Below are 27,996 nucleotides of genomic sequence, written 5' to 3'. Positions count from 1 at the left end.
ATATGTGCCTGTAAGGGAGTGATCGTATATTAAAGGTTTAGATGGCATGTCTCACTTTCCATCGTTACAAGAAGTACGTTCCGTTTACACTGGTATCATGACGGCTTGTTTAATTAATTTCAAGTATCATCATCCTACAGACGAATATAGAGAAACATTTTTTCGGCTCACGTTTAGGTCGTCAATGGGCAATGCAACTGAGTCGCATAGATATTTAGGTTATGCAAAAAAGTTGTAGTCATATCATACCTACTGTGCAATACTGTCGCCATGGGGCATAGTACAGAATGAATGATGATGAAATAGAAAAAGCTGTATTGGGTCATTACCTGTTTTTTTTTGGACAGTCCCTGGTGTATCCGGCAAAATGTTGTCGTTTGCCCCTAAGATTGTGTCTGGGAAATGTTCGCCGTTATTACAGCCGGTTTCGTAATAACGGCCACCTCAAAGGTGGCATTCTGCAGTAATACTCAACTTCATGAGCATTGCATCTCTTATAGGTCTCCAATTATCTACCGTAAGTCTATATTAGTCTTTTTTCCCATAAGTGTCTACTATTCGCTTAACCTTATTCGAGCTTCACACTATTTATGATATTTCGAGTGCTTCGTTCGCATGTGTCAGGTACAACACATTTTTTCAGACACCTCGTCGTCCTATTGTAGGTCACTGATTCGAACACTAGACGCAAAGAGTCAGTAGAAAACGTTGTTCCGATTGTTCAGCTTCATATTAACACTATATTGCTAAATTAACGACAAAAAGGAACCACGAAACAAACAGTGTGAACGATGACGAACACGTTAACTTATGTTAATAGTATCTTTCACGCGACGGGGGCTTACTAGCCAATGGACGATCATAGACTTGATTTGGGCTCTACTGATGCTGGGTTCTCCGTGCGTCGCTAGCTTAGTGCCATAGCAGAACGGTTATGGAGCCCGCGCCTGATCGAGGGAAAGGACACTGGTCCACCATCCCGCGGGCCTTGAGCTCCTGTTCACGCTCACATCGACTTCAATGGCGGCAGCCGCAGAAAAGAAGAGCACCAGCACCGCCAGTAATTCCTTAGTGAGCCCTGAGCGCTTTGAAGCCCGCAAAAAACAACAAGACCGCCATAAGCTGACGTTTCTAAAGGAAGCTGACGATAAAAATGACTTCTGTTGCTATTAGAAAAACGCTATGGAAGCAGTCAGTCCCTCAATGTCACCAAAATAGTAAACGTGAATGTGTACGTACGTATAATCAATATGATCATCATCTTTATCGCATACACTTTTTATGTTACAGGTATGTCATATTGTAAGTTGACATAAATGGCCAACAGGGTAGGGATTGCGGGAGCGAGGAAAACGACAACAGATAACGCGATGAGATCATCAGAGGGGCAATCAATGGTCTGTTGATACGTAGAAGTCAACTATTATTCGGCTCTATTTACGCTTGTCTGATCCGTAATCGGCAGCTATGGTTCTACCATGTCTTTTGTTGGTATAAAATGCCTTTTAATTGCCAACAACACGAAACGAAATGTTTATCTAAAAAACGGAAAAAAGGTCTCGACGCTGTCAAACCGAAGGTTATCAACAGAAACAGAATTTTATCTGGTGAAATGACTGTCAACTGAAATCTTTTTTCATGCAACAGAAGTATAAATATAACTGAGTGGGGGCTATAATTTCAGCAAATATAGATTGCTAGGGCATCAACACCACCTAAATGAGTGCAAATCGAAGGTTAAGGACAAAAATAATTACGATCTCGTCAGTGTTTATCAGTCTACATAGATCCATTGTTGCCGAGTGATGGCGCGATACGAAATAAAAGTTGCGGCAAATATAGGAGCATCAAAATTAGCATTTGAAGTACCTAAAAGGTAATTAGTTATTTACTCTAGATGTTGTTGACAGAAATTGTTATATAAGTTATATCTTCAATATCATATATACACACATCTACGACTAATTTGTTTCGTTATGTTTCTACTTATTCTCTGGCATCGAAGATTTCTCTGGCAGCTAAAGTCGAATGTTTATGTATAATATGAATGAGATCTGCAGGACTGGAGACTTAAGATTTAGTGCCTGATAATTTAGGCCCATTTTTATTTTAACAGGTCTCATATAGGGATGGACCATTCTGAACTTAAATCGCGGTCGCCTTTGTTGCGCAGAGCGTGCGCAATTTCAAACACATCTCTGTTAAAACGACCTTAGATAGATAGCCAAAAAGAATGAGTATCTTCTATTTAGATAATAGAGCCATAATAATACAATTTGCTTAAAGTTGAAATAAGTGATGTTTAAATAGGGACATGATTACATCTTAGTCTTAATATGTCTGCTAGTTTACTCTAAAGAACGTTACACTTTTTCATCGGATCGAGAAAACTGTTATAATTTCATTGATGTAATATCCTGTGAAACGCTACTCATTTCAAACATTTTACAAACCTTCTAATCAAGTTTCGCTGTTAATAAATTACAGCCCTGTGCCACAAATCATGCTAACTAACTACAAACTCAGCTAAGCTTGGAATAGCTTGTTATTCCATTTAGCATCAGGTTAGAACTGTATCAAATAAACTGAACATGTGTTTCCGTAATAAATTTTTTTCACCCGGTGTTTAACGTAAACGTTTGAAATTATAAACCCAATAGAATGTTTAATAATTCAGTTAGGTGTACTTATTTTACATGCGAAGATCTTGTTATGAAGCTAGTGCGCTTCGAAGATAGACGACGACGACGACGACGACATACAGAATTCAATGCCACTACGAAACACTATTGATAGTATCACAGAGATCAAACAACATATTTCTGTAATCATTCTGAATAATATATAAAAGGCAGAGGCTTTCGATAAATAAGATCGTATTGTAGTAGTTCTAGTAAACGACCCTATCGCTAAAAAGACTGCTCCAAAGTGGTTTGTTAAGTTTGAAAACGATATACGAGGCTCAGAGGATGCCCTCCGTTCTAGCGGACTAGTAGAGTTTATTTACGACCATTTGAGAGCATTTTTGAAAGTCAGAAAGACAGACTGCGGCAATTCAACCATCGTGAACCGCATTGAATAGCTTAAATTTATGCAGAAACTTTAGGCCGGATATGTTATGAACTCTATGAATTCAACAACAAAGTATCCTGCTCGGTATCGAGCATCACGCGGCCACAGTGACAGATTTTTGCCCAGAATCGTCATCAGCGATGAAAAGCGGTGTCTGTACACCGATATGAATCGGCTGCTTCAGGAGAGAAGGTAAGACCTAGACTTTAGGCAAATCTTTATCAAAAGCAAATTATGGTTCACGTGTCGTTGGAGTGCGAGAACTTAGTTCACAAGCAACTGCTTCCTACGAGCTAAGTAGTTGATTGGCACCTTTATTTGGCCCAGCTGCATCAAGTCAACGAGGGTTTTTAGAAAAAACGACGCGACAAACGAGGTTAAATCACCCTGCTCCACGACAACACGAGGCCACACACACGACAAACATCGCCAAAGCTGCCCTCTTGGACTTCAAATGGTAGATATTATTGCATACCTTGTATACTTGGGACTTCGCACCGATGGTTCTTTCACCTTTCCCGTTTGTTATAGATCACTTTCGTGGTCCTATCTTCGACACAGATTAACAACTCAAAGGTTTTCAAGCTGAAATCCGTCACTTTCTGACGAAATAAAATATGTAATTGAATAAAATAACGAGTAAAAACTGTAAACATTATATAAAGGGAAATATATAAAGAAATTACTCTTCCACAAATAAAAACGTGGTGTTTTTTATTTGGTAAAAAAAGAGCGCGAACTTTCTTTCCAACCTAATACATACAGTTCCAACACTTAAATCAAGATTAACTGTATATCGAGCACTTGTTTCTTTGATACTTCTGGTATCATACAAAAGCCAGTTTCTTTAACAAAACGATAAGTTGTTTGTGGTGAACAACAATGCATCGTTTTTAAGTTCTGAGCGAAGGTTCAACGTCTACGCGCCGGGCAAAATCCTCCCGTCGAAAACACTCCGGGTCACCCCAAATTGGCCGAGTCTCGAATGAGTATGAGGCTGCAGAAGAAGCAGAATCAAACTTCAGCGTAAAGAATACAAAATCCGCGACAGAAAAAGAACAGTGACGACCAATGCGAAAAGTTAATTGCTATCGTCGAAAAGTTGTCCCTCTACTTCGACCATTAGCCAGTAGACGTTCATGAAGAAATCTGATGTAAGAGAGAGTACGATGTCACATATTTAATTGATGAAGACTTGATAGAAAAGTTAGACCGATACTTCGCCATTTGCTACTCATTTTTTTCCAAGAATGGAACAGCAAGTTGTCATTGATTTTTCTGTAACCAGAAATATATATCTGCTATGCAAAAATGAACTATGGAAATGATCGCTGTTTTTCTCACGGTCGAGGGGATGTGCATACTGAGGGATTTTCGGTCAAAGACCTTGTTCCGAGTGTGGTCAGTGAAGCAGACGTTATGGTATCATACTTCTCCCAAAAAGGCAAACGTATCACTGAAGAAGTTTATCTGGATGTTCTACAAACTGTGTCTGAAGGGAGGTCATACGTACCCAATCGATTAGTTGAGGGCCGACTGCTTTGAAGTACCCTAATAAATGTCCTAGGTTAAGCGTGAACGATAATCGTACATCTCAGATTTAAATCCATCGGGGCGCCTGTAAGTGAAGTCCGGGCATGACCATCCAGATTGGCCCGGACACGCTGTCAGGACGTCGTTCGTAGAACGGGTAGAGAAAACATTTGCGATGAGCGGAGTCTGAATTGAAGCAGTGATCGCGCAAAATGATGTTGATATTGAATGAACACGATTGTCCCGAATGACCCTTCTAGTACAGCTAGAAATTGTTTTAATTAAGTACCTATTTTCATTTGAATCTAGTCTTAAAAGCAAAGTATAAGGAAGAGCTATAATTAAGATGCCATATGTTCAATATATAGCATACTTATATAAATAATAGTGAGTATATGTATATGCGTATATATATATACATTTGCACTTGTATAAATATAGAGGGGTGAATCCGACTAAGCGCTTATTTGGATTGAAGTCAAGCACTAAGGTAGTATCGAACTTTCCTGATACAATTCGTACTCTTTGTTTTTGACGCTGTTTTTCAATGGGCGACATTCTTCAACGTTGGTTTTCGGCTTCGTTTATGCTCGTCGTGCAAACTTCCAGAATAGAATGTTCATCGTTTTGCAGAGGCGTCGAATGCGAAGATAGCTCCAACATAGCACTAATTTTGTTCATCCAAGAAGAATGGACACAACAAGGCTTGTTAACATTGAGAATATTCTAGAAAAAAAAAAAAAAAAAAAAAAACAAACGACCTATGGCACAGAGATACATTTGAATACCGAACGCTAAAGGGACGAAGGAATATTGCCGCTGATACGGTTCAAATCCACGTAAGCGCACGCTAAAATGATTTTTTTTTGTTTAACGCTATAATATCTATAGCTGATAAGCTCACTGTAAAGATCGCATACGCATTTGTTGATCTCATGATAGCGTTTTACAATTCATACTGTAATTTATTGTATTGATTATACGAGCTATCCACCGTATTCTACCCCGTTCAAAAACTAGACAAGCGAGTTGCTTGAATTTCTGCTGCGGAAGACATTGTCAGAAGAGCCTAATAAGGATAAATATCGGCAATAGAATAGGTCTGCCACGACAATCTTACGATCTGTATCTGATTTCGAAAGGAGATCCGATATATAGTAAGTGAAAGTGCTTGCGCCTTCTGTTTCTATTCAAGCATTTCGATACATTTTAGACACAGAATAATATCTAAAATCTCGCCTCAAACATTTATGAACTAATGCTCACAGTTATTATCTCTGTCATTTAATCTTACAGTAACTTAGGGAGGCAAAAAGCAGTCCCTTTAGACAATACTGTTTTACATAAGGATGTAGAACATATGGAAATATTCTGGTGATGGGTCAAAAGTTCTAAATGCTGTCAACCCATATACGAATAGCCAGGAACGTGTATTGAGGAGGTGCAAGGTAATCGAAACGTTGTCCTGCGACTTCTTTGCAGGTATGTCTATAAGCATATATTTTTTTGAAAATTTTTTGTTTTTGCTTGTGATCTCCCTGCCTTAGTTAGTAACGGTTAGCCAACAGAGACACGAAAAAGAGCTAGGAAATTAAAGCTACACAGAGAACGCTCGCCTTTATTACCTTATTAAAAGCTGTACGACGACTTTTTAAATCTGCCGTATACTGGCGTGTCCCAAATGAATATTTTAGAATAGCCCATTGTAAAATACTTTCGAGCAGAATGTGTGAATGAAGATCGGAAGGATCGGTAGTAATCGTTATATTTAAATACCGAACGCCTATTTGCCCGTAAGTAGCTTAAGCGAGTAGCGAGAACTAAAGTTATCACGCAGTGTCGGGATTATCTTAGCACCTATTCATTGGTACTTGACGGATCCATCTGCTCTGATATGATATGTGATCAGATTATTTTACCGACAGCATATCGCATAAACATTATTACTATCTTATTTACTTAACTGCGCATCTATATTCTCCCAGAATGGGCTAACTTTTGGTATAAGTTTACACGGGACGTGCATGATCACGCAATACGATTGAGCTAATATATCCTTTTGATTTTTTAGCATATGCTAACCTTTGAGAAAAAGCTGTTCACACTTGGTAAAGGAGAGTGAGATTTAAAGAAGGCTTCATACAAACGGCCTTCTTAACGTTTGCTATATGTACGCCGTCTAAGCTTTACTACAAAGACTTTTGAATCAATAGTTTTTTTTGTAGATCTTAGCAATCGAAAGTTGTGCGCAGATGCCCGATGCCTTTGAAGGACACATCATAATTTTCAACCGTTCTATAAGCATTATGATAAATATAGATTTTTCTATAAACAGATAATCGTTCCGCACCTTATCCTTTATTTCCTCTACCACAGCCCATTAGAATATAGTCCCTCAAAAATCTCGAACATTATCATGAATCAGGGTTCAACGAAATTTAGATAGGAACGATGTGACTAGGCCATGTTATTTATCTACGATCAAACACTTGTATAACATGCGTCTAGATTTACGGGCACGAAGAAGATATCACAACAGTAATACAGGATAGAAGAAGAACAACTGCTTTAATTAACGTTGTACCAAATACTAGCTGGGTTATCTAGCACAACTATTTCTGTCCATTGATACGGAACTTCCATATTGTTAGTTCTGTTATATAACATAAGCGGCTCATACATAATACATGTATATCTATATATGTGAGATTATATACAAGAAGATATTATCAATCGCTGATACGCTATCGTACACGAACAAAGTGACCGACCAGAAATTTTTTCGATACGGCGCGGAGCCGTTGGAAGGCACACTGTGGGCCGGTCTTCAACAAAAAAAAAAAAAAAAAGAAAGTTGGCAATACTAAAGTAGACGTAATTAAGAACCTGTTTCAAGGTCGATACGGAAGCTATTTACCGCGCTGTAACAGAAACGGCTTAGAAGCTATAATGAGCACCGCTGTTATTATCAGATATTTGATATACGATTTATCCAAACTTATCATTATGATCCTTGAAACAGCTGTCTCTGGCAGAGTGTCGCGTCCATCTAGAGATGCTGTTCAATAAACGCGTTATAAGTATAACTGATAAAGCTTGTTGAAGTACGAACCTTCAGCGCCTCAAAGGACGGCCATCAGTTTATTTTCTGCGTACGGAAAAATCTCTTTCATTACGAAAATGGGCACCTTGATTTTTCTGACCTTGCATGTTCACTTGTCCTGGGAAAACAGTTCAACGAAAGCGATACCTCTAGACATATTTGGAACGCTTAAGAATATAAAAAGATTTGCCATACACCACGATGAAAATAGGGAAGAAGATGATTTTCTATAGCAGTTTCGTCAAAACATAGCCGCTACTGTTAAAAAAAAATTAGATGGAAAAAAATTCTAGGCTCCGATTAACATTATTTGCAAATACTGCAAACTGTGCTTGCTTCACTGGTTGAGGATAGGAAGATCGTTTCCGTTGCTTACGCGCATTGTTCGGATTAAGCAAAAGAAACACCACTCAAACGTATACTAGTATGTTGTCTCTAAAGGCCTCCAGGACGATCTCAAGACGGAAAATTGATGATTCCTCATAAGTGTTCTTACGTTTTTTGCGAGTGTTAGCCGTTGGCCTTATTTATCGTAACTAGCAGCCAGTTTGCAAGTAAAACAGAAAACCTTGAAGCCATTTTTTTCGCTCTAGTTGAACGAGGGATCAGCTAGTGAGTGCGTCTATTGCTACCTTTATGCACTTTGATTACTTGGGCTATAATATTTTTATTTTTATGTCGAGCTAATTTTTGCGAAGATCGAAGTTCTATGAGAAACAGTTTTTTTGGCATTTCATTTGTGAGCAATTTTTTTTTGCCTTAAAACAGCTATTTCACTTTAGCAATTCTAGCCATTTTACAATAGTTAATCGATATACTTAAACGTTAAGTTTTGGAGCTGCGCTAAAGAGTGAGACAAGTCTTAGTAATCTGGAACCACGCTCATCGAAAACCCCTTTTGTAGAAATATGGCATTATAATGTCGCGTAGAGTATTTCAGCCATAGAATTTTCATCAGTTAGGATCGAATGATTTGTTTGTAAATATCGTCTTCGGTGAAACGAAAGCATGTTTCACTTGGTGATGGGTGTTTTTACCGCCCAAACAATATAGGCAGCAAAGGCAGTCGAAAATCGTGGCGCGCTTCGTCTCACCGTTATTACGGTGGATTCACAGCTTGATATGCTGTAGATCAGAGCGTGTCGTGTCGAAAATGCCGGTGCCGTGATTGGCTATGTGGTCTAAACGTTATACATATTATATATTTAGCGCGTGACCTTGCTCTTAAGCAGCTTGCCACCGACAAACGCTATGTTCCGCAGGTACAGAAAAAAGATTGTTCTAACTATATTAATCGTAAACACGGGCTCAATAGTGTTGACCGCGACAATCCTCATGCTGATTACGTACACGTTCATCCACGACGGTGTCGACGCCCTATAGAACCATTCGAATGGTTCCCATACAATCAATGACTCTATGGTGCACGGCAGAAAATCGATTCAATGCCTTCAATTCAATGAGGAGAGGCAATAGATATAGTTGCGGGTTAATTAATGAAGCTACTAATTATCTTGACCCAGTTTTGACAACAAAATAATATGTATATTTTATAAACGTTACGTAGATGTTTAGGCAATATCCGGAATTATTATTCTCTATAGAAAATATTTTTGCCATCGCATGTCGAGAAATCGATTGTCGACTGAACTCAGATCCATTGTGCAGCTGTCAGATAAAGCAATACAATAGTTAGCACACGGTAGGGTCTAAAAGCGACCGTTATTTTTCCTAAACGAGATTTTTTAACGAGATTCCTCTAATACAAGTAGTTTTGCGAGGCTGAGGTAACGAGAAACCGTGCGCATGTTTGCATGAGGAAATACCGTAAAACTATGCCACTTGAACCTTAATTCTTATCAACAACTGCATACAAATCTGTGCTTCGCGCAACAAACATATGCTAAACATTGCTATTGACTATTTACGAGAAAATCTCTTCTTCGCGGTTTTTCTTTCGTACCATCGCAAGTCGCCGTACAGTTTGATCCCTCCCCCCCCCGCCGTCAGTCGCCATTTTACATATGGCTCGCCAGTGTCCTATGCTCTTCTAGCACGCTATGTTCTGTATATTCTGGTGCTGTTGAAAAAACTATACTACTACAGCTATCGGTTATAGGATCCTGCCTTGTGCAAACCGCCAAAAGTTCCTTACGTTTCAGTTAGGACTACGGCGGCGTTTCGGCGCAGTACAAATAGCTACTGTGTTTATGTATGAAATAACCATGTTTGCGATGCATGGATAGCGGCTGGATGGATGCGTATGCTGCTTAAATAACCAAAGCGGATTGCCTCGTCGCTCTGACGAAGGTCACACACACACACACACCGAAGCTAACAGCAGCAATAGCAAAAATTCATCAGAAAAATCAATAGCCTTAATTCCTTGGTTATCTTTATCGATACGTATTTGCTATCGGCGTTTTTATAGTCGTTATTAATGTTATTTTTATTATCGTCATTGTCCTTTTTAACAATAGTGGCCAACTATTCCATACCGCTATGCTTATTTTACAAACGAAGCAACACAACACAATCCAAGCAAGACCCGCGCTTGACTGATAGATTCTTATAGTGATCACTCAGTGCATAGTGTATAGATAATCGCCTTTCCTTTACTAGTACTGTGACAGAGTGGACTAACTTCCAAATCACAACGTAACACCTACACCGCCAACCTATATCATGCTAGACCCTAGAGTTCAACACAGTTATATGGTTATCACACGTTTCTCACACGTTTTCTCATGGTTATCACGCTGGTGGAGGTGAAAGATAATCTTTCTTTAAGCAATGCGTATACCGATACAACTTCTATACCGGCGCTCCATGTAATGTCTGAGCCTTTTTGCCACGAAGAACTAACTGCTTGCAAAAAGTCTGTATTTTAACTTGGCTTGGGCCCAATTTTTTTAAAAAAAAGTTTTGTCCGCCTTATATTTGTTTTCGATGTTTTTTCGGGTCTGAAAATACGTATACTATTAAACATCACGAGGGCCGGATTGACCAAATATTGATTTTCGGAATAAGTGAGAATTGAAATTTTTATCGAACGGATCGGTACTGTAGGCGAACGTGGAAGGCCAGACCTGTATCGTGGAAAAAAACAAGAGCAGTACTATCTTTCTCGTGCTGAATATGTTCATATGATAATTTTGCAACTTTACGAGAGAACCTCTTAGCGATACGAGAGAAAGTGTATTTTATAATGCTTTCTATATTTAGAGTTAAAAATCTTTCCGGACAAAGCCTTGTAAATTAAGCCCTTCTCATGGCTTGGATTGTTGCCTGTAACATTCACCACAATTCTCCGGAGCTGGATCCCATTTGGTAATCTACCCTGATGCAGATACATCTTTCTCGAATTTTATTTCTTAACGACGTGTACCTTGATAAGTATCGCCGAATTTATAAAAAAACAGAACTTAAAAAACTTCTGTGTATTGACACATATATTCAAGGTCCTGGCTTAGAAGAGGAGCGCATATGCACAACCAATCTTTTAAAGCTTTTATATGAAGGGGGAATCAGGCGGACAATCGCAAGGTGGCACGAGTTTTTTTGCGTTCAACTTCTTCCTTCGTAAAAATACTTTGCTAATTCCAACTCAGGACGCAAATTGCAATTTTTGAAAAAAGGTGGATTTTGATAAGCTTAGATTTATCATCTCAAAATCTGTTCGTAAACCAGTCGCATATTTATTCAAGGTGCCCTGAATCCAAGTCACAAGTAGACCGCTTATTTCTATTGATCCTAATATGTTCAAACAGAGCTAATTAGCCACGAAAAGAGCGTTTTCTGAATGTCTGGAGGTAATATATCTGTTTGCATATCAGTCGCAGCATTCTGAGCTCATGTTTATAGTCGTAATATGCCGTTTCGTGAATACGTCTAAATTAACTCAATACGAGACCATCACCGATGCGTCAAAGTAGGCCTTCTCGTACTATGTTCGAAGTACCTATTGTAATATCACAACGGAATAGGACCCTAATGCTGTAAATCACAAAGGCCAACAAAAAGTCAACACTAAGACAGTTCACGGGTGTTTTGGTTTAACTAACGCTTGGAACCACAACTGGTAACAGCTAAAGGAAGTATATTTCTCCGAGACTGCTCCAAGTTTAGATTGTTTATCTGTTAAAGAGGCATATCCGTAACGATATACACAGTGTCGTTTCAATGGTATTGACAACAAAGCATTAGTTATTGCTTGAGATGTACATCTTTAATTTCAATCATACGTATTATACGGGTAGCTTTTTTAAACATATATTAAATTTGGTGGTTTGTAACATGCGTCGAATGTCTCTTTATATACCTGTTACTGTAGTCGATTATGTATTTCAGTGAAAAACTGGAAAAAAAAAGGAAAGTGTTTAAGATTTTCCTAATTGAATTCACTGCTGTTCAGGTCATTGCCTGGTGCTACCTGGTTATAAATTATGCGATATTTACAATGAAGACCGAGCGAACTGAGTAAACTATTATCTATAACACGACGATTGCGTAAAAGTGTCGAAAGAAACTTTATACATACGATGAAAAACTAAAACAAGTTCACCGATTTTAGGTAGTCACCGGTGAAGGCCATTGCGGCGTTCGTCGGTAGCCCTCGTAGGGGGATTAAACCAACTTGTCGCAGTCGAGTCCTATACTGTTTCGGGCCTCGGTGAAATCATCACTGCCGAATAATGTGCGTAAAGCACTAAATCCATCAGCATAAAAAAAGATGAACACTAGTAATGACCGTTTACGGTATATAGTGTCGCAATATTAATACAATAGGTTTGAAAACTTTGATTTTGCATGATCTGTGACGCGTTTGAATCTTAAGGCCTTTAGGTGATATAGATTGGCGGTTGATCTTTTACTGAGATTGAGGTTCTTTGTCAACCCTAAGAAAAGGAACTTTATAAATGAGGTTCTATATGAATGTTTTTTTCAATCATCTCGTTGGAGAGAAGACTTTTCTAGTTAATATTTTTGCGAAAAGTTTGATTTTTTTCGTTTACTCAGTGGGTTTATTCGAATGCTCGTCAAACGGAATAATGCGGTGCGCTAAGTTTCAGGCTTCCATTAGATTATGCAAAATGATTGCTACTACAATAGGTTTTCTGTGCTTTTTAAATAATATTTTCTTATTTGGGGCGCAGGATATTAAGTATGAAGCTAGTGATAATGTGCGTGAACTAGTAGTAAGCTTGCCTCATACGCCAAATTCTCATATAAATCATACGAAACCGATAAAGAGCGAGTTTAATGTATTTTGATCTAAGCAGAGACAATTCCGCTGAAAGAGGCGCCCTTATAGACCGAGGCGGATGGAGTCGCGTACGATGTTACACCTTCGCTGGATCCTATTCGAGGCAGCGTGAAACAGCAGAGAGCATAATATCGAGATAACACAGTGATACCGTTTTCTCTCAGCGGGTTATAATAAACAGCGTCTATGACGTGCTATGTTTCGTTAAGGTAGAAGCGTCTAGAAGTGTCTACTGCGGAGTCCACTGATCGATATTTGTGTCGTTTTGTTCATCAAGGAAGACAGTCGGTAATTAACTTGCGCGTTAAATAGAGCATGTGTCATTCTTTTTAACCAAAGTGTTCCTGTGTACCGAAGCTCTGAACTGCACAGCTGGCCCATATCTAGTAATGAGCAATAGAAGCCAGGCTTTTTCTTCGCGGTCTATTTAAAAAATACTCTATGCCCTGTTATCCACACAAGCTGCAAATCTAACGGTATGACAAAAAGTATCTAAGTGAAGTAAAGTATCTAAATAAGAACATATTAAAAAGTTGCCAAAGATAATTATGGTTCGAAGATAGTATACATATAGTACATAATTTTGTGATTCGAAAATACGGGATAGCGGATGCAGCTCTTGACTAGTTGTGTGTCATGTGTGCCCTATCCAGATAATAGACATTAGTAAAAATAAATATAAAAAATAACCATATATATATATATATATATATATATATATATACGCTTTTCGTTTGTCGAATCTCCGAATGTGAAAACCTAAGCATCCACCATTTGTCTTTAATAAGTCGATTCCAATATAGAAAGTCTGAGGAAGGAAAAAAGACAGAAACAGTTGACACATTAGAAATGGAACAATTTCGGTTTCAAAGCTTGCAATCACTATAACATGACCGCGTATTAAGAATGTACGAACGATGCTCCTATTTGATGGACATTGTTATTAGCACCGATTCCCCGACGGAGACGAGACATTTTTGATAACCAGCAATGAACGCAGTCTTATCGTTGAGTGTGAATTGTAAAGGTCGTTCTTGCCTTGTTCTTAGTTATAGAAATGAAATAAGAATCGTAAGATATCCCTGCTTGGCCTGCGCAGGTCTAACTTATGTAGCGAGAAGAGTTCGAATACATGGGCGTCTAAAAAAAAAGGGTAAATCTTTATTCCACTTTACCAGCTACGATTTTATGGAGCTAACCGATTTGAGGAAGATTTTTTACCATACTAAATAAATATAAAAAATAACTAAAGACAACAACATGCTGGAGAGTTTTATACAGCCTATACTAGATGAATTGAATCCGAACAATACCCAGCCACGACAAAACATTGCTTCATGTCACTAATGGCCGTAGTTATTCAAAGGACATTTGGCGAAAGCCCTCACTAGCGGCTACGATTTCGTCGTAGCCTAAAGTCTTTTCTATTTAAATTTTCTCAAAAATGACAGAGCGAATACCGTAAGGTGACCTTTTTCAAGAGCCAAAAAAGGCTCCGGCCGCAAATTGGTGCACAGGATGACTACTTCTTCAATGTTCATTGGAAATACTGAGGATACATTTATTGTAAGATGTTTTTGGGCAATGACACGCTATTGATTCGAAAGGATATATAAATACAAATTTCAAACTCTAGCGTGCCCTGTTTTGATCGTATGAGGAACTTTCAGAGCAATCACCTAAATGACCATATGTTTAGCACAGACGGAAATAGGCCTTAATGCTGTACGTATTCGGCGCAGTCATATAGCTTCTATCCGTTTATAATCTAACTAATAAATTTCTTTATTAATGAGAAGTAGAAAGAGGTAGTGCCGGGGACTTAGAAGCAAAGCGTTATAAGTTGTTATATCGATGCAACATGCAAATATTTTAAGGATATATGTTGTTATCATAGAAAAAAAAGGGGTTAACATGAGAGGCCTACTTTTAAAATAGATATCTATATTAATTTTAAAACGTAAAGTCAGAGATGTCTTTTCGCCTAGGGGCGTTTCATGGGTAGCAATGGGTTCCGCAGCGATTTGATCACTTTAGTTCTTAATATCGCATTATATAATTTTAGCGTAATTTATAGCTGCTCCATGTCTCCTGCTTAAAAAAAAACTTGAATAAAGCGCATTCGGTAAACTTCATAGGCGAGTTGCCAGAGACGATCATTTGCTATAAATATCATCCTGGCCCCTGTAACTCCTGATATTATCGTGGGTATAATCAGATTCATTTCGGTCTGATAAGCTTACCACTTCTTGTTTACAGCTCACAGTTCGTTAAGCGCTCCTTTGATGCTGCTTATCATTAATACCTAATTCATCGCATAAAATCAGCAATAGAAACTCTCTAAGAGCCTTAGCAAGCATTAAGCCAATCCTGTAAAGCATGAAGTGAATCTGTGCTATAGAAAAGGCTTCTGACGCTGGCCAATACGTAAAATTACCCATACTGACTCGTAATCGCTTGTCGATCAACGGTATTCAAAATATCCATTAATTCTAACCGATAGTCGATATTAGAGTAAAGGAGTATTTCATAATCTGTCTAATTAGATCCTCACTGTGACACAACAGGTGTTCCCCAATAGTGCATGTGCCGAATCATTTATGGTCGAATGGTCTGGTACTTTCGCTCACTTTCTAGGCTATGCTCCGTTTGTTTTCAAACTATCGGTAAACAGACCAGCCCTATCTTTAGAACAGTAATTGGATTAATCGTAGTGCTCCTGTCTGTCTCCTTGTCCAGCAGTTTGAAGCCACATGAACTTGATCTCCTGAGTTTGCGACAAACAATGCTGATGGGATTGGGGAAGACATCTCTGCCTGAGAAATGTCCCCTTACTATCTAAAGCTCATACCTCGCTAAATATATATATATATATATATATATATATATATATATATATTTATCTATACAGCTGTACGTTTTACCTAAAATCACTAACTCATCAAGTTTTACATTAAAAATCACTCATTTTCCGGAATCATGTTTATCAAGACAGATACATGCTGTTTAACATAGTATGTCACTTTACAGGTAGTAATGTCCTCGTCGTCAGGAAATAGGCTCAAGCGTCTGTTAGTTTTTAACTGCGCGGAGCTCGTTCAGGTGGTCAATGACGGTCAATTGTACTTAGCGGGAACCGATATGTCCACAATGTGTGTGCTTAGGCCTAAACATAAAGGGGACTCGCTCGCTCTGGCGACCGATGCGTAAGTATATGACTCTACAGTTTCATTAGCAGAATACTAAAATGGTTGAAACACAGTAATTTAATTACTTTATAATTTCAGGGGTCATGATAATTCAAACGTTATAGGTACAAGGCACATTCGATGGGGAGATCGAATTTGAATTCCTAGTCTTTGTCTTTATTTGTCTTTTGGACAATCGATACGGTTGAAGTATGAAACACGGCAATTTTTAGTACATTATTAATTCATTTTGTGCACGTACATGTAACACTGCAGTCAGCCCACGCGTGCTTATGTGCATATGCTAATAAATCACCAAGCACACAAGGACATAAAATATAGCATAATCTATTCGACTCAGTAGACGTCACTGTTGTTAAAGTCAGCTGAACAAGAAAACGTGACAGACACCTTCAATTTATAATTGCGTCACGATTAATTTTTCAATATTTTATTGATTGAAAGGCCCATAGAGGTGATTTGTGAATTTTTGAAAATGCCAGCAGCGATTTGGATTTTTTTTTTTTTTTTATATGTGATGGCTGTTAGCTGTGGCGACGGAGCTCAGTCTATGCAGTGCCATCATTGCAAAGCAGGTGCCTCGAAGTAACAAGTCTAGTGCCACCTTAATTTATAGACGATAGAAATTCGGACTCCAATGTTTAGGTTATACCAATATGTAGTTTGAACGGTTGAAATAAAGGTGCTTTTATGAGGATGATAATTATAGTTCACTTTTTTTTAGAACTGTGGAAGGCTGGAAATCAAGCATATTGTAAAAATAATGAAACTTTTATGTTTGTCGTAATAGGATTGTACGATTCACTTTCAGAGATGGTAACATACTCGATATAGGCTCTACCGAAGAGTTAACCAATAAATACAAGGCTTCCGAGTTCGAAACGGTAATAGATGCAGAGAAGGGTGCTCTAATGCCAGGTGCGTAATAAGGTGCTCCTTTTTCAATTACACATATCCTGTAATAAGTGGATGGACTGTAGTAGGGTAGCGGGCAGCTTGTAGCCATGCATGGTCGCGTAAGCTATCTTTACGGCAAATTTTCAGGATTCGTTGACGGCCACACTCATCCGATTTGGAGCGGCGATCGAGTTCATGAATTCGCTCTGAAGCTGAGTGGTGCTTCTTATATGGAAATTCATCAAAATAAGGGTGGAATTCATTACACCGTTGAATGTACAAGGGCTGAAAGTGATAGCAAGCTGAAACAGCTTTTAACAGATAGACTACGTCTCATGGCTCGTTCTGGGACAACGGCAGCTGAATGCAAGACAGGGTACGCTCCTACATATTGAATAGATACCGGTTCCCCCATTCTATTACGTTAGTCTTTAACATTTTCCACTCACCATATTGAATCAACGTATCAATACGCCTGCAAAACCTTAATCGAAACATTATAAGGGATAAAATATGATCAGAAGAACCTCATAGGAAGATTACCAAGAGATATTCTCCTTCGTCGCTAAATATAGAGTTTCCCCAAAAAGACACTCAAGCAAATGATAGATCCGCATAAAGTTTGAATGAATACATGAAAAGCCTTACTATTTTTTTACTCTGACGCACTAGATTTGTGCTTAGTTTTGAATCATGTACCTTATTCAAGCCTGTAAGAGGTTCCTATGTGTTAATTTTAAGGTGCTTAATTAACATACAACGTCTATATTAGATGTATATTCGCTATAATAATTATTTGCAATTTCCGAATATTACTTCAGAGAAGTAAAATTGGTTAAAGTAATAAATTCGTATCATTGCGGTGAGTAGACACTATCTACTAAATACTATGGATAAATCACCCTGATCCGCAGGATAACCTTCGATCGAGAGAGAGTTAATGTATCCAGCAGATACGGTTCAATATAATATGATCAAGAGAGAAGATCAGCATCAAGATTTGGTCAAGGCCGGATCTCAGTTGATATTTGCGCACGCCCTAACCTGTTTCTGTGCGTTAGTAAAGTGAGATTAGATAACCTTTCAGACACATTAGAAGCTTCAATTAGATAATTCTTCATAGAGCATTCGTGCTGTCCCTGTGTATCACCCGATTCACAGCTATGGTCTATGGCTGGAGGATGAATTGCGGCTACTCCGTATACTGAATGAAGTTCGCAACCAGGACGACATCATCGATATGTCGCTCACGTACCTAGGAGCCCATGCTGTACCCAGGTATGTTGTCCTTATTACATTGAAGTGTGCGTTTATGGAACTGCTACGCTAGAGAGTAGATAGGACATGTCGGTTATTGTCGAAATATCCTCGAAGGTATCGTTTCAGATGATTATCGCCATAGGCAAGTAGACCTTGCACTATCTGCATATAGTGCTTAAGAACTAGTGTAATCAATGGTGACAGTAAACATCTAAAAATATATAATGCTTAAGACTTTAAATTACTTTATAGGTTCATAGGTATACATTATTCTATTTTTAAATTGTAACTAACTAGCCCAAACAGTGGCTAGATACTTGAATAATCTATATTATCATTATTTATCCAACTTAATCCTTTATATAAAAAAATCCAACTCGATTTTTGTCGAGTTTTTTTTTATACAATTTCAGAGACTTTAATGGAACTTCGGATCTATTTGCACACAAGATTGCGACGGAGGACCTTCTGCAGCTAAATCAACAAGGTTTGAATGGACACATAATGGAAATAAAACACGAAAATTTAGAAGGTATCGATCAGCTATTACCGGCGTGTACAGAAATACGCAATTTGCACCACCTGCTCAAGATCTTCAGAGGGACTGCCGAGGCAGTACATCTAAAACATGAACTTACCCCCATTTGTATATTCGAAAAGAGAACTGTGCCCTATTTATTTTGTTTCCACTGTGTTTGTATTGATATCAGGCATACTACAACAACATAACGTCTTTAGTTTTCTTTTTTTTTTTGCTTATTAATGATATTTATGCCTTTGAATCCGACGAGCGAGTGCAATATGTTTGATTAGAAAGTTAATAATCTACTGATGAATATCTGTGTATTTAACTTATGCGTACTGAAGAACGTATTAAGTATACTGGCGTATCCATCGCTGTTACTATGTAGTGATGATCTCTTAAATTAATCGAAGTTTTTTTTGGAAACAACGCACAAAAGTACATTTATTAAATAGTTTGATAATAAGGTATTCTTATAGCTTGTCAAGCTGTTCGCTTTTTTCAGTGCTAGTTTTTCCTTTGGCATAATTAATAATGCAAAAATAACTCTGTTACGGTCGATATCAAATTTTAGTGGCCTTTGATAATGTGGACGTCTTCTGTGAGAAGAACGTATTCGAAACGGAATCATCACGGGTTATATTAGAAAGCGCTAAGAAGCTTGGCTACCGACTAAACTTCCATGCAGAAGAACTGTCATGCATCAACGGCGTTGAAGTATGGATCTCACCCAGTTTCAGTAATGATTTACCAGTGACTTCTTTACTTTGCGTTTTTATTCGAGTATGGACTCGACGATCTAGTGAAGACGCTTTACGAAGTGTAATCGTTAGAAATAGAATATTAAATCTGATATTTCCTTATAGCACTAATACGATTCCTCAAGGTGACTCATGGTGTAAAAATGCGTGAGTTCTTAAGGGTTTCTATCGTACGAATTGCCTACTAAACAGTTAAACTTACAATCTGCATCGTCGTTCGTCGTGATCATCTATATGGTCGCAGATGGGCTGTTCTTTAGGGGCACGAGCAATGTCTCATCTGGAATGCATCTCAGACGAAGGCATTAAGCAAATGGCGATCACTCATGCAGCTGGCGTCATTTTACCTACGACCGCGCACGTTCTTCGCATCTCTCCACCACCACTGCGAGATATGATTGAGGGAGGGGTAATCGTGGCTCTTGGGTCTGATTTTAACCCAAATGCTTTCTGTTACGCCATGGTAGTAGTTTGTTATTTTCACCCTATTATACGGCTAATTTCAGCTAACAATAACTTTTGCGCACAATTATACGTTTACGTGTATCACAAAAATGGCTGTCTGATACTTAAGAGCAAATAGTTTCTTTCTAGAAGCCTATTTCACAGTACAGATTTGCTTATAAACTTTTCTATTCTTGAGTAAATAAACGTTTTCCCTAGTATATTTCTAATAACTTTTATTTTTTTTTTTTCTTTGCACGCAGCCTACTGTAATGCATTTGGCGTGCGTCCAGTGTAAAATGAGTTTAACAGAAGCCTTTGTTGCGGCGACCCTCAACGCAGCGTACTCTATCGGAAGATCCCACAGGTAGCAACGACCAAACTAGTTTTAAAAGAAAAATCATCTCCCATATGATGCAGGAGTTTTGACTACATTACCATTAAATATAAGGAACTACTTTAAATTTCCTGCAACATGTGAGTGAGAAAAACATTTACGGAAACACTTTTATAGGACTTGTGCGTGTATAGGACTAAAAACGTCAGCTCGAAAGATCTCAACTCTGTAAAAACGGCGCCCGAGCCGCGTTTTCAAAAAAGAAAAAGTCTCTTATTCGAATGCTGGAATCTATTGCGTTGCATGTATGTCTCAGGGGTCTATGTTATCCTCCGCTTTGTCAAAGAATATCTTAATGCACAAATGAGCGGAGTAGTTGATTCAGGTGAGGAAATTTCGGCAATGAAAATGAAAAATCACAAATCGCAGTGGCCGAATATGATTATCAGACCTACCTACAAACTCTTTGAGTCCATTGGAGACGCGGCACTATATATAAAATTTCTAGGAAAAGTGGCATAGATTACTAAAAAATAAACTAATTATTCTTACCAGCTTATTCAACTTTTGAACTAATTACTTGACAGTATTACGATTGCAGACGAACTTTCAGAGGTCAAAAAATTCTTAAGAGAATCGAGACTTGATACATCCTTGTTTAACAACAATATGGCCATCGTGCGAATTTATTATATGTAGATTACGAACATATTTATTTGTTATGACATGAACAGGCTGTATCAGAGATAAAGCGCGATGAACTAGAAACTAGCTTGTTATCAAATAGAAATATAAAAAAAAATGAGGTACAAGTTGTTTGAGGTACAAAGTTTTGACTCGAACGATAAGGAAGATAATAGATATTGTTGATGTCTATAAATGATATGTCGTAGATATGACACAAGAATATAGTCATACCTGCGTCATCGTGGTACACCTGTAAAGATAAATAATTTATTCGAAATATCCTATTTTACAGCCATGTAGATTGTACACATTTAAACAGGCAATGGGAAATAAACACGTTCAATTTCTTTGTTTCAGGTATGGTTCATTAGAAATAGGCAAAGAGGCAAACCTGGTCCTCATTAAGGAGACAACATGGGAGCATATCATCTATCAACTAGGATGCCATGCTGATCTAATTCGTCATGTCTTTTATAAAGGGCGTATACTAGTCTAGTAGCTTAGCATACTAGGCCGTTTTAGATCTGGACATGTGGTCAAAAAAAAAATAAAGCTTAAGTAATACATAGTCCCACAAGTGTTTTACTTTATTTAGTTTCTAGCTGTTTAGGATAAAGCCCATCCAATGTGGGTTGTAGGTTGTACTCGGGCCTCTAGATCTTTATTCTACCGACCTCTTAGACAGTAAGTGCGTCTTCGTCAAACCAATAGGATAAAGTCCATCCACCGATAAAGATATCCTCCAGCTGAGTCATATCAGTCAAGATTAGTCTATCTTTCCTGTCATGAACCACAAAGCGGACACTTGATTTATTTGAAGAAACGCGCACCTACTGGCCAGAGCGCTAGACCGCGACATGAACCTAAAACGTTCCACATTATAGAAAAAATTAAATATATGTTAGCAATTTTTTTTTTCTCAAATTATGAACCTTATACAAAGTTGTGAAAGTTAATAACGAAGTTTTAGCCCCGCAAGGCAGATTATTCCAAAAATCGATTCGGGATCTGAGCGAAAACGACGCTCGCGACGAGCCAGGATCATCTGGCAAACTTTAATAAAATGCTTTACCTCTCTCCAGCGCTATGAGATCGTTACCACACGGCTGGCTGCCAGCACAGAACGAATTGTCGCTACGCTCGGATTCCAATCTCGGACGGAAATACGCTATTCACTAAACGACGACGGCGACATAGTTGGTGGGCCTAACGACGTTCAATTCCGTGATCACGTTTTGCAGTCTGATGGACAATTTTAAAGAAAGATTGTTTGCCCACTGATACAAATAGATTGGACCTTGTCGCTAAACATCACAAGCCATCCGCTCAGCCATATACTTTCACATCATATACGTATACTTTTACAGGCATTAAATGAAAAGCCAGTCATGCATACATAGTTTGAGAGCGCAAAATTGCCATTGTTGTACATTAGCAACTTCCAACTATAATAAAAAAAAAAAAAAAAAAAAAAAAAACTTATACAGCTATTTTATCGTATTCATTAGGTAGCGATATGGACATTTCCCAACTGCGCCACTGTAGTCAACTTTGCGCACTAAGTGTTATCGTTGTAACACCTATCGTGTAACGTCTAACGACGACGCTTTAATATGATTAATAATAATAATATGATAATAAAGTGATTTTGTACGTATCTTTGTTAAGAAACGTAAAAATCGAAGTTATCAAGCCTCGGTTGGTCCAATGTCAATGTTTCATAAGGTTATAAGATCGATACTGTGTATTATACTGTTCCATACACGAATCGTTTCGTATACCGAATAGTAATAAACAAACCTCGAGTAAAAATTTGGAAAATTTCAGCTAAATCTAAAATGGGCATTTAGATAAATAGTACACTATTTCTTCTACATCAGTTGGTTAAGTAAAAATATTTGACGCAAAATCAGCCTACTATAGCATGTTGCTATGTAAAAAATCAGAAAAATATTTTTACCAGGCCAAAAAGACGAGTAGGCCTAAACGTATATCAGTATGAACAACGTTTAACATCGGACTGGCACTGACTGATCGCTCATCTTGAATTCTAGATAAATTCATTGCCAGTTTATCTAATGAAACGATGTAAGTCGAACGAACGCTTGCCTACTACTAAATACGGTTTGGTAGCAACGTGTGCTAATACAACACTTTATCATAATGAATAAAATATCTTACTTTAATAAAAAGATAATGCAATCCCAAGGCAAACTACTTCAACAAGACAGTGATTTTTTGGAGCTGATTTAATTTTGAAATCATATCAATAGTCTCAAGGCAGTGAGGAGAAATATTGATTCCCTTCGTACAGATGAGTCTAATCCATAGATATAGAAACATGGCGTTGTATCTTTAGCTATTTAATTTAATACGAGCCCAGGTACGTTGGCATCGTGCTACAGCGTTTCAAAAAATATTGTCTTTCAAACGTTTACATATTACAACAGTTCAAAGCTTTGGTCTTGTTTTGATGGGATAAGTTTTCGAGCCAATTATTAACACTAATTATATAACCATATATAGAAAGGTACTCGGTATAGGTAGATCTTCATAAAATCCTAGTTTCTTAATGACAGGGTATGGAAATTCTTCAAACGTTTTAGTCTATAATTTTCTGAAACGTTTCGAATACTCGTCAAGCAGAGGTTGACCACATGTGGAAAAAGAACAGCCGAGACGATTTCTGTTCTGAGCTAAAGAACGTTCGCTTTTCAAGAAAAAATTCTTTCAAATATTTCGCAGGAAAAAACAAGGTCCGAAACTATTAAAACGAAAGATCAAATAGCATATTCTGCTTTTTTTTTTTTTTTTTTTTTTTTTTTTTACATATACCAGCACACGCTAGCAAATCAGTCATTTCGTGTAGCATTAACTTCTTATCGTTTCTATTTTTTTTTTTAAATAATTTTTTGTTCATTGTTAAACGGACGTGATGTAGATAGTACACAGTTTTTAAACATTACTTAGTGGAAATTTCGCAATGACAGACAGTGTAATAAGTTTCTGTAATATATATCTAACTTAATCTTTTTCAGTTTCATTCTAAGTTATTTCGCGTCATCTACTTTTGGAATTAATATGCCATGAAAGAAAACTACTTGATCCTTTTACCTGTCTCCGTCCTTGTATTGTAACTAGATATAGCAAGTATTCGTTTCTGAAAATATCCTAGACTAGACCAATTGTGAATCAACTTATTAATAACGCAATAATAACGTATATATTATAAAGAGAGTCGCAAAAGAGAATCGTCGACTGACTCCTATATATATATATCGAAACGGATCTATTCAAATTCCCATTTTTGACTTCGTTTAATCTAGCACTAGGTCTACATCCGGGGGTTTGGTGTGGCAGAATTTAGCGCTTTAATCCCATAGTACTCATATTCGCCCATGTGAGCCGGGTATTAGGTATCAAATTAAGGTAGTGGCTAGTGATTTATTAATAAAAATTCATTTAAATTTACAGAAATAACATAGGTCAAGACCAGATACATTTATTTTTAAGAGATCAGCGACTAATAGAAGAAAGTCTACAATTTTCATGCCATATAGGAAGAATGAGAAGACGTAAATTAGTTTCAAACCCTGCATATGTTACTGATATACAAAAGAGACCAGCGACAAAATGAACACTCGACGAAGTAAACACTGAGCGTCTTTTTTATTGCGAAAGTATTAAAAAAGCGTTTTTTTTTTTTTTTTTTTTTTATAGCAAACACTGCAATTTTAGTCTGCTATTTCGAAATACGCAATTCTTATTTAAGGACGTATCGCTAGATTACAAATCGGAAGTTTTTTCTCCTAGTATTATTCAAAATATGACTAGGACTATCGCATATTGGATGAACACGTCATGCTTAAAGTCTCGACATGTTAAACTTCACAGGATAACCAAGGACCCATTGGCGGATGGGCGATAGTTCAAATCCTAACAATAGATAAGCAGTTTGCTCACTTGTCTATTGTTAGTATAAAGAAATGGATTTGAAGATTGTAGCTCGATAACGTCTTCTTATGTAGGTCAACGAGCGCGGTGTCTTCTTCTTAAGCAGTAAAAAATATCTTCAAGAAGCTCTTATGCGTTCTTCATCTTTTTGCACGCACACACAACATAGATCTCCTATCTATCTGCATCAGCTTTTACTGAATTAGCCTCTCTACTGGTACATTCGTACCGTCATGCTGTTATGCTTCGCATAGCGTTCTTTTAGCACTCGACGGACATCTCAATTGGACTCACCCACGCATGAGATCGTGCTGCTGTTGTTGGTGCCTGCGCCGGCATTTATCCTTTTTCTCTTCGATTCGCGACCTCGACCAAATTGGCCGCGCGCACACGCGTGCTCAACGATCATGGATAGTCATTTGTAGTAGGAACACCGCAGTAGTGAGTGCTAACGTACCGCTGTCGCGACCCAGTAGCAACAGAAACGTAAAAAATCCAAACACGATCTTTTGCTCTGCCGTTGTACCTCACGTGAGACATGTTCGAGGATTCCACAAATATTGGTAATTGACTGACTAAGGACGAATAGGATCCAGTGACCTTGCAAAAAGAAGCGGAAGAAGTTGATCTTGAGGGGACCAAGGACGCGACGGTCAAAAGAATAAAAGTCGATTTTAAACGGAAAAAATGCAAGAGGCGAAGTTTACGCCGGTAGACTCGAAAATGATCATCGATAGAGGAAACACAAATCGTGCATCAACCGTAGGTTTGAGCAAAGAAGAAGTGATAAAGTTTGCTAATGATCCGTTCTGGGTAACGTTGAGATGTTTTCTGTTTGTGCTTTTCTGGATTTTCTGGGTTGCCATGCTGAATGGTGCCATAGTTATTATTGTATTTACACCGAAATGCTGTAAGCCAAAGGAGCTTTATTGGTAAGTGTGACAAACGCGCCGCCTAAGAAATCTGGTTAAAGCTTGAACGTGCTTTATTATATATGGGTAATATATATATATATATACATATACACACACACCACGATGACACATATAAGGCATCTGATTTTTTGCGAAATTTTAAATATTTTTGACCTCGTGCAGTTACGAGGCTGTGCACACATAAAAATGATCTGTATTTTGTTGCGATTGTACAGGATGCTTGCTGTAAGATAGCCCATACTATTTGCTGACTATCGTTAAAACCACAGACGTAGTCGGTAACTCTAACTCAGTACGATATTTATCAATTATAATTGTACATGTTTATCCGGCATTCAGATCGCCTTGTAGCGACATATTTTATGGATAAATTGTACAATTGATCTATTGAATTCGTATAGTCAATAGCGTCCAGCAATTTTCATGTGACAACTCTGCTAGCACGCCGTCCAACGGATATAATTACTGCCAACTGCAAATTATATAAATATAATGACATCTCAGGAGTTTTGGAAAGATCTCTCAAATACGTTTGTTAAAAACTTAACCGTAAATGCTCTTCAGAAGTAAAATGTCGTCATAATTTTGGTACAATCTAAATCGTTTGTCAGCTTCAATCTATATGAAGATACGATTGGATCTTTTTCTCTAGGCGATCTTAACTGTGAACGATGAGAGTGTTAGAGAAATAAATACGATACCAATTTATGAAGCAATACATATTTACAACTCAATGTAAGAATACAATGAATGACTGTGAAGCCTTGGTTTTCGCCGGAAAAAGTTAGACCAGTCTGCTTTATTTTATGGGTGGACGGCGATGTCGGCGAAGTTGCTCGCACAACTGAGTTATTGCAAGTTGCCCTCGGTGCTGCTGTTCGACGGGAAGAGGCTCAAGCGATGAGCTGTAGAGCACTAGCAGCTCACTGAACGAGCTGAATATCAAGCTCAGGTTGCGTGTTCGGAGCAAACGTCCGAAGAACCGGTAAATCGTCTTTCTTTTTCGGACCACAGCGCCTGGAATCGGTCCCCGCGTAGTGAGTAATTGCGAGTGGTCCAGACTTATATGCCGTGTAAGCGTGACACCCGCTTCCAGAATCGCACCCAATAAAGAGGCAGTACAGATCTTCTGTTCTGGGATAAAGCATATCAATGCAAGATGTTCAGTGCATAGGAGTGCTGGCAAATGAACAAGCCTTGGATGTGTTACGTCTGAAGCCAGAGAGCCGTGCTGCACACTCGCAAATTTGTATCCCTGCGGCTAATCATATCATCGCCAGTGCATCGATCACGGTCGATCAATGAACTAGTCGTAAGTTGGCGACTGTAATACTGTCTTGCGGGAAGAATAAGGGGTCAATAGGTCTATCAACCCAAGCGTATTATGTCGGATTCGTACAAGGGAGTGAGTCGTAATCAATTCTACCGAAGTACGCCAAAGGCTAGGTTTTGGCGTTGCCAACCTTATCGAGGCCCCAAACGTTAGCAGAACCGTACGCGGACTGACTGCGTGTTAGTCTATGGACAGATGGGGTTGGGTGGGCTAGATCATGTCAGTTCATATGCGGCTGTGCGTATACCGACTTGCGGGGAATAGCCAATAAAGTGCGTCCCTCTCTACTCCATTGGCCAGGAATCCGCGTATACCCACCCCACTGGAACAGCCGTTTTCTCTACGGACATTACCACGACAACAAGGTGTATTTTGGACCGTTAGTAAGTATGGGTACTTGGGCCTGTGTCCGTGGATTCGTACAATGCACCTTCAATAGCGTGGAAGGCTGCTTATTAAACCACCGGTTTGTTCTGGGTACGTAGACCTATTGTCACGAGCTCGTACAGGGCACCTTCAATCGGTACCTGTGCTGCTTGCTAATCGACTAAGTAGTGCACGAAGAAATCACAGACAAGTCTGGGCAGCAACGTAAAATTCTTAGGTGATAAACGATAACGGGCGCGGGATAAGGACATACCACGGAACAAGTGTGGCCGACCTGTACTGAAAGAAATATACT

General features: G+C 38.3%; 2 protein-coding genes and 1 long non-coding RNA gene across 4 annotated transcripts in view; 2 read left to right on the top strand and 1 right to left on the bottom strand.

The window, feature by feature from the left end:
* Positions 1-3,787: 3,787 nt before the first annotated feature.
* LOC111261635 (uncharacterized) lies at positions 3,788-19,918 on the bottom strand. The gene is made up of 4 exons (XR_002681116.2): positions 19,827-19,918; positions 5,128-5,272; positions 4,586-4,791; positions 3,788-4,069 (listed from the first exon to the last, which is right to left on the bottom strand). It is a non-coding gene; the product is annotated as an uncharacterized LOC111261635 (long non-coding RNA).
* On the top strand, positions 13,131-21,663 carry LOC111261634 (putative imidazolonepropionase). 2 transcript variants are annotated; one of them, XM_022835246.2, is made up of 10 exons: positions 13,131-13,262; positions 16,005-16,180; positions 16,995-17,101; positions 17,228-17,456; positions 18,242-18,358; positions 18,754-18,827; positions 19,438-19,580; positions 19,869-20,087; positions 20,332-20,435; positions 21,450-21,663. In XM_022835246.2, exons 2-10 carry the CDS (start codon positions 16,011-16,013, stop codon positions 21,586-21,588), a joined length of 1,302 nt encoding a protein of 433 aa, XP_022690981.1. In that variant the 5' UTR covers positions 13,131-13,262; positions 16,005-16,010; the 3' UTR covers positions 21,589-21,663. The 2 variants fall into 2 exon arrangements, with proteins under 2 accessions (XP_022690981.1, XP_022690983.1); XM_022835248.1 differs by lacking the exon at positions 13,131-13,262 and adding an exon at positions 13,269-13,450.
* A 3,594-nt stretch (positions 21,664-25,257) lies between these two features.
* LOC111261633 (amino acid transporter heavy chain SLC3A2) overlaps positions 25,258-27,996 on the top strand; it is a 7,111-nt gene continuing 4,372 nt past the window's right edge. Inside the window, exon 1 of the mRNA XM_022835245.2 lies at positions 25,258-25,978. Coding sequence (XP_022690980.1) covers positions 25,734-25,978 — 245 coding nt within the window. The 5' untranslated portion in view covers positions 25,258-25,733. The remainder of the gene's footprint in view (positions 25,979-27,996) is intronic.

Source organism: Varroa jacobsoni, unplaced genomic scaffold (genome assembly GCF_002532875.2).
Source record: "Varroa jacobsoni isolate VJ856 unplaced genomic scaffold, vjacob_1.0 scaffold_575, whole genome shotgun sequence".
NCBI lineage: Eukaryota > Metazoa > Arthropoda > Arachnida > Mesostigmata > Varroidae > Varroa > Varroa jacobsoni.
Note: the sequence above shows the minus strand (reverse complement) of the source record. Positions and strands in the feature narration are given on the sequence as shown.